Source organism: Eleutherodactylus coqui, chromosome 1 (genome assembly GCF_035609145.1).
Source record: "Eleutherodactylus coqui strain aEleCoq1 chromosome 1, aEleCoq1.hap1, whole genome shotgun sequence".
NCBI classification, from domain to species: Eukaryota; Metazoa; Chordata; class Amphibia; order Anura; family Eleutherodactylidae; genus Eleutherodactylus; species Eleutherodactylus coqui.
Genome location: NC_089837.1, coordinates 385,559,403 through 385,577,426, shown reverse-complemented (window position 1 = coordinate 385,577,426; position 18,024 = coordinate 385,559,403). Strand labels below are relative to the sequence as shown.

Here is an 18,024-nt window from a genome sequence, read left to right as displayed (position 1 = left end):
AAATAAATAAATAACTAGAAATGTTAAAACAATAATTTTTTTTAGCTTTTTACCCTCAATAAAACTAAAAAACGGAAAAAAAAGTCAGTGAAAAAGATTAAAGAAAAAGAGAATCGCTCTATGTGTCACAGAAAAAAAATTCTGCAAAAATAACTTTGGTAGCTTAAGGTCTCGTTCTTAAGCTACAAAACAGCCTGGTCCTTAAGGGGTGAAATAGGTGTTATTGCTATTCACATTATGTAACAAATCTCAAAAGTGTATTTCTAGAAAGTTTTGGAGTACAAAGTAATACACTATTTCAAGTCTCTTTCAAAAGTGCATCAGATCTGTGCAACAGTTTCATGTTTAGCTTAATCACAGCTGAAACAAAGTGATCCGACCCAATCAGATCTTCTGCAATAATGTTGATGGCATCTTTGCTTCCTCCTGGATATTGCCTCTGTACCCACTCGTACAAAGATGGAAGTTTAGGTAAAGTTAGTCTTTTCATAGAACCAAATGGATGTTTTAGGATGTAAGACATGTTCTCCGTAAAATTAAGTCCAGCCACAAAAAATCCATCTATTAAAGAAAAAAAAGACATAAATTTTAGAATCTTGCTTTGCTCTAAGTAAGGGCAAGTTCAGTTGGCGGAATGCATTGGGGAGTTCCATCTTTAAAAACAGTCACAATCCACATCTTTCTGATGTGTTTTTTGGCACAAATTCAGCCCAGTCAATGGGTAACGTTTTTGACGTGGAAAAGCATGCATCAAGTGGTAACATGTCACTTCCTGACGCTGAAACACAATTTTCTGCGTACAAATTCTGCACACATTTTGCCTGTTGACAGACAAAACACAGTTTTTAGAGTCTGAATTCATGCTAAAGAAAACTGCGATAAATTCTACTGTCTGAACATAGACATATGGCTTTTGATACGGATATGTTCCACATAAAACATTGAGGCGCATGTATAAGCACCCTTACGCCAACAGCAGATTTGCAATAACGCCTTCACCATTGTGATTCCGCCCTTAAAATCCACATAGGAATCAGGGGCGTAACTAAAGGCTCAAGGGCCCAAGTGCAAAAATTCTGCTGCCCCACCACCCCCACCCGTCTCTATCTGTACCTATACCCAGAGGCGTAACTTGAGGATTTGGGGCCCCAATGCAAAATCTGTAACAGGGCCCCTCAACTATAATACTTTACTCATACTACTAGGCTCCCTATATGGAGAAGACAGGTCTAATTAGCCCCCTAAGGGTCCTGGGCTCAGGTGCAACTGCATCCCCTATAGTTACACCCCTGATAGGAACATATCCACATCAAAGTCTGCATATCTATTGTGGATTTTTTTGAACATTACATTTTTATTAAAATGCAGTTTTCCATGTACAAGTACAAAAATACTTTTATAACAGAAAATAAAATGCGTCTTTTACATATTCTTGAAACTTGACATACAAATACTTTTGTATTAGTCTTATTTTTTTTAAGCGAGGTTCATCTTGTGGATAGGAAAAGGGAAGGCTCGGGGAAGTGGGGGTGGAACCAGGAATGTTGTTCAAGAGAAGTACAAGACTGAGGGTATGGGGGAGGGGACCAGGATAAAAATAAAATCAAATAAAGATTCCCAACTTGGTTTCCTCTGTTTAGCTTGTACCATTTTAAGTTACTTTGCTTTGTTGTGGAGTAAGCTTGATATTTCAGTTTTCAAATTTTGCACATTTAGGAGTGTGACCCGCTGGTTACTTAGGGCCATTGTGGGAACAGGGCATTCCAACCTCTCCATAAGTCCTCATGGTTACTTAGTAGAGATGAGCGAGCACCAAAATGCTCAGGTGCTCGTTGCTCGAGTTGAACTCTTCGCGATGCTCGAGCGTTTGTTTCGAGTAACGAACCCCATTGAAGTCAATGGGCGACTCGAGCATTTTTGTATATTGCCGATGCTCGCTAAGGTTTTCATTTGTGCAAATCTACAAAACCTATGAAAGTGATGAAAACGACACAGATACGGATAGGGCAGGCGAGGGGCAACATGCTGGGCTGCATCTCAGGTTCCCAGGTCCCACTATTAAGCCACAATAGCGGCATGAGTGTGCCCCCCCCCTAACAATTTTTACTTCGGACAAACCCTCATTAGCAAGGCACACCTTACCTAAGCACCACACTACCTCCAACCAAGCACAAGCACTGCCTGCGGGACACACCGCTGCCTCTTCTCCTGGGTTACATGCTGCCCAACCCCCGCACGACCCTGCGTCCGCAGCACACACAAAAGTGTCCCTGCGCAGCCTTCAGCTGCCCTCATGCCACACGCTCAATTCATAGCCACACCACCCTCATGTCTATTTATAAGTGCGTCTGCCATGAGGAGGAATTGGAGGCACACAATGCAGAGGGTTGGCAGGGCCAGGTAGCGACCCTCTTTAAAAGGGGGGGGGGCGATAGCCCACAATGCTGTAGAGAATCAATGAGAAATTGACGTTCGATCTTCATTCCAGACTTGCACCGCGCTGACGACATAGGCCTCGGCCCACAGCTTCAGCAATCGTAGGCATGAAGCGGACTTTGATGCTAGTTCATCTGCGACGGGCTCATTAAATCAGTTAGCTTTCCTTTCACCGCTCCAATGACTGGATTAGCAGGAAAAAGCTCCACAGCCCCAACCTGGCGTACTTGCACTTCCCCCGGGACATAAGCCTCGGCCAACAGCTTCAGCAATCGTAGGCAGGAAGCGGACTTTCACTGCACCCAGGACATAGGCCTCTGCACAAACCCTCAGCAATCGCGGGCCTAGAGCGGACTCCAATGCTAGCGTAGCTGTGCACGGCTCATTAGCGTTGTATCGCTCCTCTTGTTTGTCCCAATGCAGTGCCCCGGATACCTGAGCTAACATGAGATAAAGTGCAAGTTGGCTTCAGCCAACACTGGATGCCCTAGTCAGGCTGGGATTTTTTTAATAGTCACAGGCAGGTACAACTGCGCTCTGGGAAGTCTGTGTGCACCCACAGCATGGGTGGCTCCCTGGAACCCACCGACGGTACATAAATAAATTCTACTGCAGTGCCCCGGATAGCTGAGCTAACGTCAGATAAAATACAGGTTGGCTTTGGCCCACACTGCATGCCCTAGTCAGTCTGGCCTTTTTTCATAGTCACAGGCAGGTACAACTCCGCTATGGGAAATCTGTGTGCACCCACAGCATGGGTGGCCCCCTGGAACCCACCGACGGTACATAAATAAATCCCATTGCAGCATTGCAGTCAATGGAAGCCGTCCGTCACGCTATCTTCCGCTGTAGCACAGCGGAAGATAGTATGAAACCGCTTCCCAGCCTACCGCCAGCCGCGTCATATGACGTGTCCGTCGCGTCATGTGACGCTGTGGGCGTGTCATATGACGCTCTATTGTGCATCCGTGCCGAAGCGTTGTGCGGGACATAGGATGCCGGATCCGCAGGTAAGTATTGGGGTCTCTGGGGAGCACTGTGACGGGCTCCGCCGCGGAATTCCGCGGCGGAGCCCGTCACAGCCGTGTGAAGCCGGCCTTATAATGATATTAATGATGAACCAGAATATGATCACATTATGGATGTTATATACTGAATTTGTTTTGTATTTCTGCATTATCTATTGTAATCATGTAATATTTCTTATACACTACTAGCCATGAATTCCACCAGAATATTCTAACCACATATATTATGTCAGCCGGGGGACTTCCAGAGGTTTTCTTAACCGGACTAATATTTCACTATTTGGAGTGATGCATGCAGAATAAATATGGAGGAAATTAGACCATTCTGTTGTAGAAATTTGCAGTAAATCCACAAAGTGCACCTGGCCTTAAAGAAAAGAACTAGCTGCTTCTTGTAGGTGACAATCCCATCAAGAACTGGGCTGGCCGCCCACTGATCTTGTCTTGAAACATCTACTTGGGTGACAACAGCCCATATTTCATGATTTGGAGAAAAACGTATAATTAAACCATTCACACGTCAGTTTTTTAAACTGTTTAAGGAACAAACAGTTTGGAAGCAGAGAGCCATTAATGGTGATAACACTGAACGGTTTCATAAGAATAAGCTATCGACACGTCTGGTTTTAGAAAAAATCATTTTTATTCAAGTAGTTAGCAGATGTTTAATGATTTTAATAGCTATTCTATCCTACAAATTCCCACCCCCTCCTTCCCTATTCCACAAACTCCGATCACCTCCCTCCCTATTCTACAAACCGCCACCACCTCCCTCCCAAATCCAAAAACCCTGCCCCTTCCCCATATACCCTCTCAAAATTAACTTTCGAATTATTTAATACTACATTTCCTATAATGCTAAATTTCTATAACATTGTTGTGTTCGGAATTGCCTGTTCAGCAACTGCACTACCACAGCCAGACTTTGCGCTGGCTACTCTGAGTAGCAGAGACTAGGGACCGCAGGTTTTCACCCTTTAAACCCTATACAGGGATCTGGACTTCGCTGCTACGAATCCCTAGGTTGCATCTCCAGAGTAGTCGCTGACTGGTGGAGTAAACAGGCAACAAAGAAAACAACAAGCCCTAGAGTCAGTACTGGGTAATCAGTATAGCTAGGCAACAAGCTAAATCTGAATCTACAAAGAAAATCGGGATCAGTGAGTAAAACTACTTGCTATGATTGTTGCTCAAGGGCACGAAGGGGGAGCACTATCATTAGGCCAATAAGTGAGTGCACCATTACTATTGGGGTCACTATTGTTTGTGCACTATTATTTTTGGGGACATTATTACCATTGGGGCCACTATTTCGGGGTACTATTGCTATTGGGGCCATTAAAGGGGGGCACTATTGCTATTCGGGCTATTAAGGGAGTGCACTATTGGTTTTAGGGTCAATAAGGGGGTGCATTATTGCTATTGGGGTCATTAAGGGGGCGCATTATTGCTAGTGGGGTCATTAAGGGGGCGCATTATTGTTATTGGGGCCATTAAGGAGGCGCTATATTGGTATTGGGACCATTAAGGAGGCGCATTATTGTTATTGGGGCCATTAAGGAGGCGCATTATTGCTATTGGGGCCATTAAGGGGGTGCACTATTGCTGTTAGGGCTATTAAGGGAGTGCACTCTTGCTATTGAGGCTATTAAAAGGGGCGCACTATTGCTATTGGGGCCATTAAGGGGGCGCACTATTGCTATTGGGGCCATTAAGAGAGCGCACTATTGCTATTGGGGCCATTAGAAGGGTACACTACTGCTTTTGGGGCCATTAAGGGGATGCACTATTGCTATATTTTGGAGACATTATTACCATTGGGGCCACTATTTAGGGTACGATTGCTATTGGGGCCATTAGGGAGGTGCACTATTGCTATTATGGCCATTAAGGGGGCATACTATTGTTATTGGGGCCATTAAATGGATACACTATTGGTATTGGGGCCATTAAAGGGATGCGCTCTTGCCATTGGGGCCATTAAGGGGGTGCACTATTACCATTGGGGCCATTAAGAGTATTGCTATTGGGGCTATAAAGGAGGCACACTATTGTTACTGGGGCCATTAAGGGGATGCACAATTCCTACTGGGGCAATTAAGGGGGTGCACTATTGCTATTCGGGCTATTAAGGGAGTGCACTATTGGTTTTAGGGTCAATAAGGGGGTGCATTATTGCTATTGGGGTCATTAAGGGGGCGCATTATAGCTAGTGAGGTCATTAAGGGGGCGCATTATTGTTATTGGGGCCATTAAGGAGGCGCTATATTGGTATTGGGACCATTAAGGAGGCGCATTATTGTTATTGGGGCCATTAAGGAGGCGCATTATTGCTATTGGGGCCATTAAGGGGGTGCACTATTGCTGTTAGGGCTATTAAGGGAGTGCACTCTTGCTATCGAGGCCATTAAAAGGGGCGCACTATTGCTATTGGGGCCATTAAGGGGGCGCACTATTGCTATTGGGGCCATTAAGAGAGCGCACTATTGCTATTGGGGCTATTAGGAGGGTGCACTACTGCTTTTGGGGCCATTAAGGGGATGCAGTATTGCTATATTTTGGAGACATTATTACCATTGGGGCCATATTTAGGGTACGATTGCTATTGGGGCCATTAGGGTGGTGCACTATTGCTATTATGGCCATTAAGGGGGCATACTATTGTTATTGGGGCCATAAAGTGGACACACTATTGGTATTGGGGCCATTAAAGGGATGCGCTCTTGCCATTGGGGCCATTAAGGGGGTGCACTATTACCATTGGGGCCATTAAGAGTATTGCTATTGGGGCTATTAAGGAGGCACACTATTGTTACTGGGGCCATTAAGGGGATGCACAATTCCTACTGGGGTAATTAAGGGGGCGCACTATTGCTATTGGGGCTATTAACGGGGCGCACTATTGCTTTTGGTGCCATTATGGGGGCACACTATTACTATTGGGGCGATTAGGGGCTAACCTGTTGGAAACGGAATACCCCTTTAAAACATTACCAAACGTAAAATATAAATGTTCCATACACTCCCTCCCTATTACACAAAACCCCACTACGTCCCACCCCCTCCCTCCGTATCACAAAAACCCTACCACCTCCCTCAGTACCCTACAAATCACCACCTCGCCCTTCCCTATACCAGAAACCCCCACCACCTCCCTCCCTAACCCACAAACCGCCTCCACGTCCCTCCCTAACTTAACTTTCGAATTATTTAATACCACATATTTCTATAATGCTAAATTCTTGTAACATTGTTGTGTTCGGAATTGCCTGTTCAGCAACTGCGCTACCACAGCCAGACTTGGCGCTGTCTACTCTGGGTAGCAGGAGCTAGGGACCACTGGTTTTCACCCTGCAACCCCTGTACAGAGATCTGGACTTCGCTACTACGATTTCCTAGGTTGCATCTACAGAGTAGTCGCTGACTGGTGGAGCAAACAGGCAACAAAGAAAACAACAAGCCCTGGAGTCAGTACTGGGTAATCAGTATAGCTAGGCAATGGGCCAAATCTGAATCAACAAACAGAATCAGGATCAGTGAGTAAAACTACTTGCTATGATTGTTGCTCAAGGGTAAGAAGGGGAAACACTATTACTATTGGGGATGCACTATTATTGAGGCCAATAAGTAAGTGCACCATTACTATTGGGGTCACTATTGTTGGTGCACTATTCTTTTGGAGACATTATTACCATTGGGGCCACTTTTTGGAGTAGTATTGCTATTGCGGCCATTAAGGGGGTGCACTATTGCTATTGGGGCTATTAAGGGAGTGCACTATTGGTTTTTGGGTCATTAAGGAGGCACACTATTGCTATTGGGGCCATTAAAGGGTGCACTATTGCTATTGGGGCAATTAAGAGGGCGCATTATTGCTATTGGGGTGATTAAGGGGCGCATTATTTTTATTGGGGCTATTAAGGAGGCACATTATTGCTATTGGGGCCATTTAGGAGGCGCATTATTGCTATTAGGGCCATTAAGAGGGCGCACTATTGCTATTGGGGCCAATTAAGGGAGTGCACTCTCACTATTGGGGCCATTAAGGAGGTGCACTATTGCTATTGGGGCCATTAAAGTGGCGCACTATTGCTTTTGGGGCTATTAAGGAGGCGCACTATTGCTATTGGGGCCATTAAGAGGGCCCACTATTGCTATTGGGGTCGTTAAGGGGGCGCATTATTGCTATTGGGGTAATTAAAGGGGCGCACAATTGCTATTTGGGCCATTGAGAGGGCTCACTGTTGCTATTGAGGCCCTTAAGGGATTGCACTCTTGCTTTTGGGGCCATTTATGGGGCGCACTATTGCTATTAAGAAGGTGCATTATTGCTATTGGGACATTTAGGGGTGCACTATTGCTATTGGGGACATTAAAGGTGTGCACTATTGATATTGGGGCCATTAAGGGGGCACACTATTGCTACTGGGGCCATTAAGAGGGCATACTATTGCTATTGGGGTTGTTAAGGAAGCGCACTTTTGCTATTGTGGCCATTAAGGGGCGCACTATTGCTATTGGGGCCCTTAAGGGGGTGCAGTATTGTTATTGGGTGCACTCTTGCTTTTGCGGTCATTAAGGGGGCGCACTATTGCTGTTGAGGCTATTAAGAAGGTGCACTATTGCTATTGGGACATTATGGGGGCGCACTATTGCTATTGGGGCCATTAAGGGGTACACTATTGCCATTGGGGCCATTAGGGAGGTGCACTGTTGCTATTGGGACCATAAAGGGGGCACACTATTGGTATTGGGGCCATTAAGGGGGCACACTATTGCTATTGGGGCCATTAAGGGGGCACACTATTGCTATTGGGGCCATTAAGGGGGTACACCATTACTGTTGGGGCTATTTAGGAGGTGCACTATTGCTGCTGGGGCCAAAGGTGGCAACCCTAACTACTAATGACTTATCCAGCAGGAAGTAGCGGCAGGATTACATCTTCATCTTTAAATCGAGCTCCATTTGTTGGCTGCTACGTTGTGGCTTCCAGGTGTTGTATGTTTCTGTAGCAAATGGAAGACCCCCTAAGAAGAAATGTAGAAATTTCATGAGAAAATATGCTGTTAGAGGATTCTGAATGCCTGATCTATGAAACACAACACACGAGCCGCCTGTATGCAGGTGACCCTTTATAGCCGGGGAAGGCCATAGATTGTAAGCTCTTCTGGGCAGGGATCTCTTGGTACTATTGTATTGTCCTTTTGTACAGCGCTGTGTAGTATGTTCGCACTTGATAATTACAGAATAATAGTAATTATATCGCCCCTTTGTGTTTCTCTTCTGTTCCCGCTGGTTTATGGGATTTGTACTAATCATTTGACGACTTATAAAACTGATCTCTCAGGCGCTTATCCATACTGACAATGGGAGATTTATGGCCTCATCTAAAGTAGGTTGTCTTTGTTGCCCATAACAACCAATCACAACGCAGCTTTCACTGATTACGCCGCAGTTTTATCTCTATTATATAGGGACATTTTTGCTATCTGCTGTGAGTCCCTACTGAGGACCCGTTACTGTGGCTGACGGAGGAGGCTGTTACTTAGATTATGTGTAATGTACGGCATTGCGGTCTGTAGTTGCCCCCATTATACAATGTACAGGGCAGGGTGGTCGTTACATACACAATCAGAATTGTATCATTCTCTCATATTTCTACTATTTCCAGATCTTTCAGTAATTTGCATTAATCACATTTTAGTTACTTCATATAATAAATCTCCTCGCCCTCCAGTTAGCGTGTTTTATTTTATTTTTCCAACTTCTGACTTATCGTCTCTCTGTTTACATTCAGGTCTACATACCCTCTCCCTCTAACTGACTGTACCAAAATGGCTGCTGCGACCATGGAAACAATGCCTGTACTGGCTCTCTGACTGTCCTCTGGATAGAGAACATTTTGTGGCGGGGTATGGCTGCCGTTAACTTTGATGGCCTAATTTATCAAATCTGTCCTTGTTGCTCGTAGTAACCAATCACAGCTCGGCTCTTATTCCTTATACTGCTGAGGTAAAATGAAAGCTGTGCTGTGATTGGTTGCTAGGGGCAACAAAGATTTCCGTGTACTCTTTGGAATGGGTGTAGCAAGGGGCTTCCATGGATGTACAGAGTGCCCCCAATATTGGATACCAGGAGGGGCACCAACAGACCCCAGCCGGGGTATTTACACCTGAGATGGGGCAGGGAATTAAATCTTTGGCCTTGGTGACAGAAATCCTAGCTACAGCTAGATGTTAGTATGACCTTCACTGCACCTTCATCTTGGCGGGAGTTCGTTCTTCATCTTCATATTTTATGGCAACAGATGACTGGCGGACGATCTGTTCTCCTCGGGTGGCAGATGGAAATGATGCGCAATGGAATCTTAACGGCTAGTAGAACACGCAGGAGGCGGGGCTTATCCATTGTGACAATGGGAGATTTATGACACGTTTTAAAAGAACAATTGTCTTTGTTGCCCCTAGCAACCAATCACAATGCAGCTGTCATTGCATATTCTGCTATTGACAACTGAAAGCTGCTTGTTCTTTCAGACGGTTTTCATAAATCTCAATAATGTTTTACAAGCAGATTTTGCTGCAGAATTCCTGTGTATTTGCTTAAGCCAAAATCCACAACAATTCTACGGGCATGCGGATTTGGGTGCAGGTTTTTTTGTCTCCTATGAAAGCACCCTCACATTGTAGAACAAGTCAGATTTGCCACTGATGAGTCTAGGAATGCTTGTCGACAATCTCTCTTGAAGCTGTAACTCTTGCCATATTATTTGTCATCCCAATGTCCCAAGCGGAGCGACACATGATTGCTGAAACTGCAATGGAGAAATATGTTACAATACTGTGGACACGAAAAAAATCAATGACTGCAATAACATTATTTTGTGTTTTAGTGCCAATTCACATGGCCGTATATTCAGGCCATGTGCTCTCCATGTATTCCATGGACTGCACACAATCCCATAACAGCTTATCAGGCTGCCCCAATTTTCACATAGACCAATGTAGTTACATGCTCTGTGTCTTGCTACAACCTGCACTGTATTCCCCTGGGATAATTTATCAATCATACCGTGTTTCCCCCAAAATAAGACCTACACTGAGAATAATCCCTGCCCTGATTTTTGGCAATTTTTTGGTGAGGATTCAAATACAAGCACTACCCCGTAAATAACCCTTCACAGAATAGACTTATAAAATAAAAAATCAATTATTATTTAATATCAGACAGCAGGAGTTTAGCTGGATAGAACTCTGAACCACTAGCTTTTCAATGTGGAACAGCATGTGTCAAGATGGCTTCTAAATTCTTGGATGAATGATGTATTTTTATGACAGGTTAGAGACTGAAGATTTGTCGGATCGATGCGTATTTATTAGAGATGAGCGAGTATACTCACTAAAGGCAATTGCTCGAGCGAGCATTGCCTTTAGCGAGTATCTCACCGCTTGATACTGAAGGTTCGGGTGCCGGTGCGGGGGAGCGGTGAGTAGCGGCAGTCAGCAGGAGGGAGCGAGGGGGAGAGAGAGATTTCCCCTCCGTTCCGCCCGCTCTCCCCCGCAGCTCCCTGCCCGCTGCCGGCACCCGAACCTTCAGTCTCGAGCGGGGAGATACTCGCTAAAGGCAATGCTCGCTCGATCAATTGCCTTTAGCGAGTATACTCGCTCATCTCTAGTATTTATCCAACCAACTCTGTAGTAAATAAGGCTCGGAACTGGACCCTAGCAAACTAATAGAAACATTTATACTCAAGCTCCAAGTCTAACGCCTCAGACTCTCAATAGCATTTAGTTAAGTCCACACAAATCAGTCTCACATGAGTACGAGACCGATAGAGTATAGATTAGACCATTATCTCCAGCTAGTACTGGTTTCCGGGAATAAAGATGTGTATTCTCCTAGGTGATACCAGTAAACAGTTCAGGATTAGTTGGTACTACTGTGTTTCCCCAATAATTAGACCTACCCCGGGGTAGGTGCCCCGAGGCTGTCGGGCTGCATTGGCAGCACCATGTATTTTCAGGTAAGGGGGAGCGATGTAGCTACTAAAATTAGCTGTGGATACCTACGGTGTGGATTTTGATGCTGGTTTATGCTTGTATGCAGAAATGCTGCAGAATTTGCTGCTGAATTTTCATGATTGTGCTATGGATAGTAAATCAATCAGTGTTGCAGATTTGAGAGTGGATTTCACCATTTGCAATGCAACACAGATGGATATGGATTTTGTAACTGCAGATTTGCGGTGGATTTTCCAATGCCTAAAATTTGCAGCAGATACAGCCTGTGTGCACATACTCTTGCACATACATATACACACTATAGGAGTGCAGTCCCGAAAGTGTCCAGTAGTACGGCACTTCAGTGCAGGCTGTTTGGAAAACTGTTCCCTGTCTAGTCTGATAAGACTGTGCAACAATTTTTTTTAAAGTTTTCGTCACAGAAAGTAATTGATATGTTTCTGTAAAATTAAAGCATGCTGATTACACTGGTAAAACTGAATAATAGCAGCAAGGCTCATTTTCTAGTTATTTAACCTCTTAGTAACCAAGCATTTTTCACGTAAAAAAAACCCCGTAATTCCGTTATTTATCCATCAACATAGCTGTATGAGGGCTTGTCTTTTGCGGGACGAGTTGTGTTTTTCAATGGCGCTATTTAATGTACCATGTAAGGTACTGAAAAACGTTTAAAAAATTCTAAGTGGAGTAAATAAAAAAATAAAAAATTCCGCCATCTTTCGGTGCATCTTGTTTCAATGGCCCACAAACTGCAACAAAAATGACATGATAACTTTATTCTATGGCTCAGTACAATTACTACAATACCAATTTTTTTTTGCTGCTATCTTCTGCGTGCAATAACTTTTAACATTTTTCCGTCCACATAGTTGTGCAAGGGCTCATTTCTTGCGAGATGTCCCGTGGTTTGCGTTAGTACCATCTTGGAATACATATGACTTTCTGATCACTTTTTATTGTATTTTTTCTTGGAGATAGATTGACCAAAAAAGCGCATTTCTGGCGTTCTTAATTTTTTTTAATGACGTTCATTGTGCGGGGTAAATAATGCATTACTTTAATAGATCGGACTTTTACGGACGCCGTGATACCAAACATGTATTTTTGTTTTATGACTTTGATTCTTTTATTTAGTCAAACCAATGGCCTGTAAAACACAGTTCATTAATTACAACTTACTGGTGGAGGATCCGCAGTGTTTCCACCACGTGGAACCATACCCTATATGTTACATAAACCTACCCTTATAGTGCTCAGTCAGCACGCGGTGTGTAACAGTGATTGTGAAATAATTGCGCAATCACTTTTATTATTCTTTTTATTAAGCAAGGTTTATGGCGAGCCACTGGATTAATTGTATAGGCAGATTTCCAAAAAATACAATACAATGGCAATTGGATTACATTATTCCCCATAATTGGAAAACCTTACGTGGCAGAAAAAAACGGATATCATATTTGAATTCAGCGCACTAAAGTTACTATAACCCGCCTATCTGCTTATCTGTGACAAAAATTGTGTTGCACAGTGTGATTAGTAAACTTGAAATGTGTGCACACATGCTGTAACAGTAGAAGAGGCAGAGATGGCCTTTGCACAGTGTCCGCAGATTTGTCAACCTGTGAATGAATAGGAGTATAATGTGAATACGGTCCATTTTCCATAGCTAGAAAAAATGTCTCAGCATCCCAGTTACTACAGAAGCTCAATAGCTAACAGGCAGTGGATTGCAGAAATGCTGGAAGGTAGACCCCCAGTGGCAGCCACTTCAGCCTTGCATTCACTGCCTTTCCACTGAGCCATCACAAAATGTTGGAACCAAGTATGACTCTTTTTTTTTTAATGCATGATAAGGAAAACTCAACCCAAAAAATGCAAAAAAATTTTTTGGGTTTTTGCAGAGACTTAGTAAGACATCTATTAATTTTTCATGCACAAAGGCTTCTGTAGCCTTTAAGCAATGACTTTTTTTCTGCTCACTCTGTGGAATGTTTGGCTTATAGTCTTTCTAGACAGATACTTCCATCTCTGTCGTGGATCTTTGGCGCTCCTTCGGCATTATCATTGATGTTGAATCTTTGATGTATGCCATAGTTGCCTGGTCTGTGAGTTTTTGTGGGCAGCCTTTTCTTGTCAGGTTCGTATTTGTGCCACATTGTTTCCATTTTGTTATAATGAATTTAATGGTGCTCCGTGGTATGTTCAAAGTTTGAGAGATGGTTTTTTTATAACCCAACCCCGATGTATACTCCTCCACAACTTTGTTTGTGACTTGGTCTACATGTTGCCTGCTTAGTGGTAACTTGGAGGGTGGCTTTTCAGAACAAGTGTATTTATGACATGTGACAGATCATACAACTTTTCGGTTTTTCTTTTCTAAACAGGTTTTTTCCCATTGTAACAATTTGGACTTTTAGGGACAGGTGTATTTATTCTGATGATATGTGACCGATCATGCTTAAGTCCTATTGATTTTTTTTTATGAGAGTTATCAAAACAGCAAAGAGCTTGCAGCTTGGCTATTTCCGTAATTCTGACCATGCCTGGCCACTGCATTAAGGAGGTTTTCAGGGACTCTTAATATTGATGAGCAATCCTTAAGATAAACCATAAATATCTGATTGGTGGGGGTTCGCTACTCGGCTGTTTACAGAGACCTCTTTGGTGCTCGACAAGGTTATTTTTTTCCCCTTGAGTATTTTTTTTGTATATATTCTTTATTTTTCACCTCTGAGTATTTTTTTAATAATATCAATTGTGGATTTTTTTTCCACCGGTCTAAATTTAAAAATGAAATGGCTCACATGGACCAACAGGGTGGTGGTTCTCGATATGTCATGGGATCATGTAATGTGCATGCTCGCCCCAAAGGGAACATGTATTCATAAACTGATCACATGTAACAACCCTTTCAGGACCAAGGGTAGGAGGGCCTATGCTGCAGTAGACATTCTAGGGTGAAATATCTTTTTGTTACATAATCTAACAATATGTTTTGTTTTTGTGGAACATTTTGGCCTTTCTTATAGATTTAAAAAAAGGAACCTCTATTTCTTCAATTCATCTTGAGTTTTATAGGCAAAATGGACACAATTTGGAAAAAATGCAGCTTTGGTTCTCTTCCCTTGTACACTAATGGAGTTGGTATAACAAATTATATTTACTACATAACGGACCAATTGAAATCAATGCGCTATATTTTTTGCCTTTTGCGTACGTTAATACGCCAGTCTGAATCCCCCCAATACAGTATTCTGCACTCATGCTCAGGTATAAACACTGTAGAGCCTGCGGCCCCTTCAGTCAGATGATCAGCGGGGACCCTGAGCACCTATCAATTTTACAAGGTTGAATAACCTGCCTCTTATGTGTTAGTAACACAGTATGTAAGGCCGAAAAAAAAGACGCATGCAGGGTTCATACAGGCTCTTAAAAAAAATCTCCAAGACATCTCCATGACAAAATCTTGATTTTCAAGGACACTCCTGGAACTCAGAATACAGTCAAAGGTTTATTGTTTTATATACAAAAATAAGACACACCCTGCTAAGTCAAGCTATAAGCTATTTCCGAGAGGTCGGTTGAGAACAAAACATCAATGCACTTTAAAATCTGAGATATTTTTCTTGTGTCTTTTTAGTTATGTTTATCCAAAACAATTTCTTTATTACGTCTTAAAGGGGTTGTCCCGCGCCGAAACGGGTTTTTTTTTTTTTCAACCCCCCCCCCCCCCGTTCGGCGCGAGACAACCCCGATGCAGGGACCTAAAGAAAGCTTACCGGAGCGCTTACCTTAATCCCCGCGCTCCGGTGACTTCTATACTTACCGGTGAAGATGGCCGCCGGAATCCTCTTCCTCCGTGGACCGCAGCTCTTCTGTGCGGTCCATTGCCGATTCCAGCCTCCTGATTGGCTGGAATCGGCACGTGACGGGGCGGAGCTACACGGAGCCGGCATTCTGCACGAGCGGCTCCATTGAAGAGAGCAGAAGACCAGGACTGCGCAAGCGCGGCTAATTTGGCCATCGGAGGGCGAAAATTAGTCGGCTCCATGGGAACGAGGACGCTAGCAACGGAGCAGGTAAGTAAAAAACTTTTTATAACTTCTGTATGGCTCATAATTAATGCACAATGTATATTACAAAGTGCATTATTATGGCCATACAGAAGTGTATAGACCCACTTGCTGCCGCGGGACAACCCCTTTAAGTACACTCTATACACACTTTGAAGCAGAGGGACACTTAAAAAAAAATATGTAAAGTTTAAGTGAACTGCTGGCAGAACAATAGTTCACTTAAACATTACAGAAGCTATACCCCCCCTATAGCAGAATTTAATTAAGCGAGTTTGCCAGCAGCTTTGTTTTTAAAAGACTTTATTCTCAGATAGAAAACTTGATTTACAAACTCAATGAGCGCTGTGTACTAAAAGGTGAAAGTGGAAGTGTAACTTCCACTATGGGAGTCAGGGAGTCACATGACGGCCAGGATTTCCTGCTATAGCAGAGCAGCAGGGTTGTACTATACCCTAACCAGCTCTGCCAGTGAATAATTTCACTACAGGGATCGTCTTCCCCTGTAACTGGGGCTCCTATGGATGCCTCAGCTACAGTGGAAACATGTCAAATAAAAAAAACAAAAACATGTGAATGTCCCCCAGAGGTCTCATATGATGTCATGGGGGACATAGATAGTAAAAAGAATAGTTACATAAATAAAACAAAATTACGGAACAATATACTGTATATACTCAAGTATTAGCCGACCCAAGTATAAACTGAGTCAATAAGTTTTACCACAAAATAATGGTAAAACTTATTGACTAGAGTATAAACTAGGTAAAAAAAAACCTGTAATACTCACCTCCCAGCCAGCGTCTGTGTCCCCGTCACAATGGTCTTCCCAGCGGTGCGGCAAGTGGCTTGAGAATTCTCCTCGCTGTCATCTCCCTGCTCGGCTTTGAATTCCCCCACCGTCAGTGCTGTGATTGGATCGAGCGCCAGCAAATCACAGCTGGAGCTCAATAAACCAATCACAGCCATTCAGTGATGTCATTCACTGAATAGCTGTGAATGATCGAGCGCTGGCTATAATTGGCTGGCGCTCAGTCCAATCACAGCACTGATGGCGGGGAAATTCAAAGCAGAGCAGGGAGATGACAACTGGGAGAATTTTCAAGCAGCTTGCTGCACCGCCAGGGAGACCATCATGCTGGGGACACAGACCCGGCTGGGAGGTGAGTATTGCAGGTTTTTTTTTTTTTTACCTCACTCAAGTATAAGCCGAGGGGGCCTTTTTCAGCATAAAAAATGTGCTAAAAAACTCGGCTTATACTTCAGTAAATACAGTATAGATAAAAAAGAAAATAACCCAAAGCCGACGCCAACCAAAACCGTCACTACATGCGCCCTGTAATCCAAAACCATCCATATTATATATCAAAACGTCCCCAAAAAATGAGGAATTCGTTCCCATACTTTATGTTAGCATAAATATACTAATTAAAAAATAAATAAATAACTAGAAATGTTAAAATAATCATTTTTTTTAGCTTTTTGCCCTCAATAAAACTAAAAACTAAAAAAAAGTCAGTGAAAAAGATTTAAAAAAAATAAAATCGCTCTATGTGTCACAGAAAAAAAAATTCTACAACAATAATTTTGGTAGCTTAAGGTCTCGTTCTTAAGCTACAAAACAGCCTGGCCCTTAAGGGGTAAAATAGGTGTTATTGCTATTTATACACATTATGTAACAAATCTCAAAAGTGTATTTCTAGAAAGTTTTGGAGTACAAAGTAATAAACTATTTCAAGTCTCTTTCAAAAGTGCATCAGATCTGTGCAACAGTTTCATGTTTAGCTTAATCACAGCTGAAACAAAGTCCTGGCCCAATCAGATCTTCTGCAACAATGTTGATGGCATCTCTGCTTCCTCCTGGATGTTGCCGCTGTACCCACTCGTACAAAGATGGAAGTTTAGGTAAAGTCAGTCTTTTCATAGAACCAAGTGGATGTTTTAGGATGTAAGACATGTTCTCCGTAAAATTAAGTCGAGCCACAAAAAATCCATCTATTAAAGAAAAAAAAGACATAAATTTTAGAATCTTGCTTTGCTCTAAGGGCAAGTTCAGTTGGCGGAATGCATTGGGGAATTCCATCTTTAAAAACAGTCACAATCCACATCTTTCTGATGTGTTTTTTGGCACAAATTCAGCCCAGTCAATGGGTAAAATCGGCATGCAGACTTTTGACGTGGAAAAGCATGCATCAAGTGGTAACATGTCACTTCCTGACGCTGAAACACAATTTTCTGCGTACAAATTCTGCACACATTTTGCCTGTTGACAGGGCTAAATCCACAACACAGTTTTTAGAGGCTGAATTCATGTAAAAAAAACTGCGATAAATTCTACTGTCTGAACATAGACATATGGCTTTTGATAAGGATATGTTCCACATGAAACATTGAGGCGCATGTATAAGCACCCTTACGCCAACAGCAGATTTGCAATATCGCCTTCACCATTGCGATTCCGCCCT

General features: G+C 43.1%; 1 protein-coding gene across 2 annotated transcripts in view; it reads right to left on the bottom strand.

Moving 5' to 3' along the window:
• Nucleotides 1-261: 261 nt before the first annotated feature.
• PLCXD1 (phosphatidylinositol specific phospholipase C X domain containing 1) overlaps nucleotides 262-18,024 on the bottom strand; it is a 67,360-nt gene continuing 49,597 nt past the window's right edge. The window contains exon 8 of one of the 2 annotated variants that reach the window (XM_066579559.1): nucleotides 262-561. In XM_066579559.1, the coding sequence (XP_066435656.1) occupies nucleotides 299-561 (263 nt within the window). In that variant the 3' untranslated portion in view covers nucleotides 262-298. Of the gene's footprint in view, nucleotides 562-17,206; nucleotides 17,555-18,024 lie in introns of those variants that run through there. The other variant, XM_066579600.1, reaches the window with a different exon arrangement.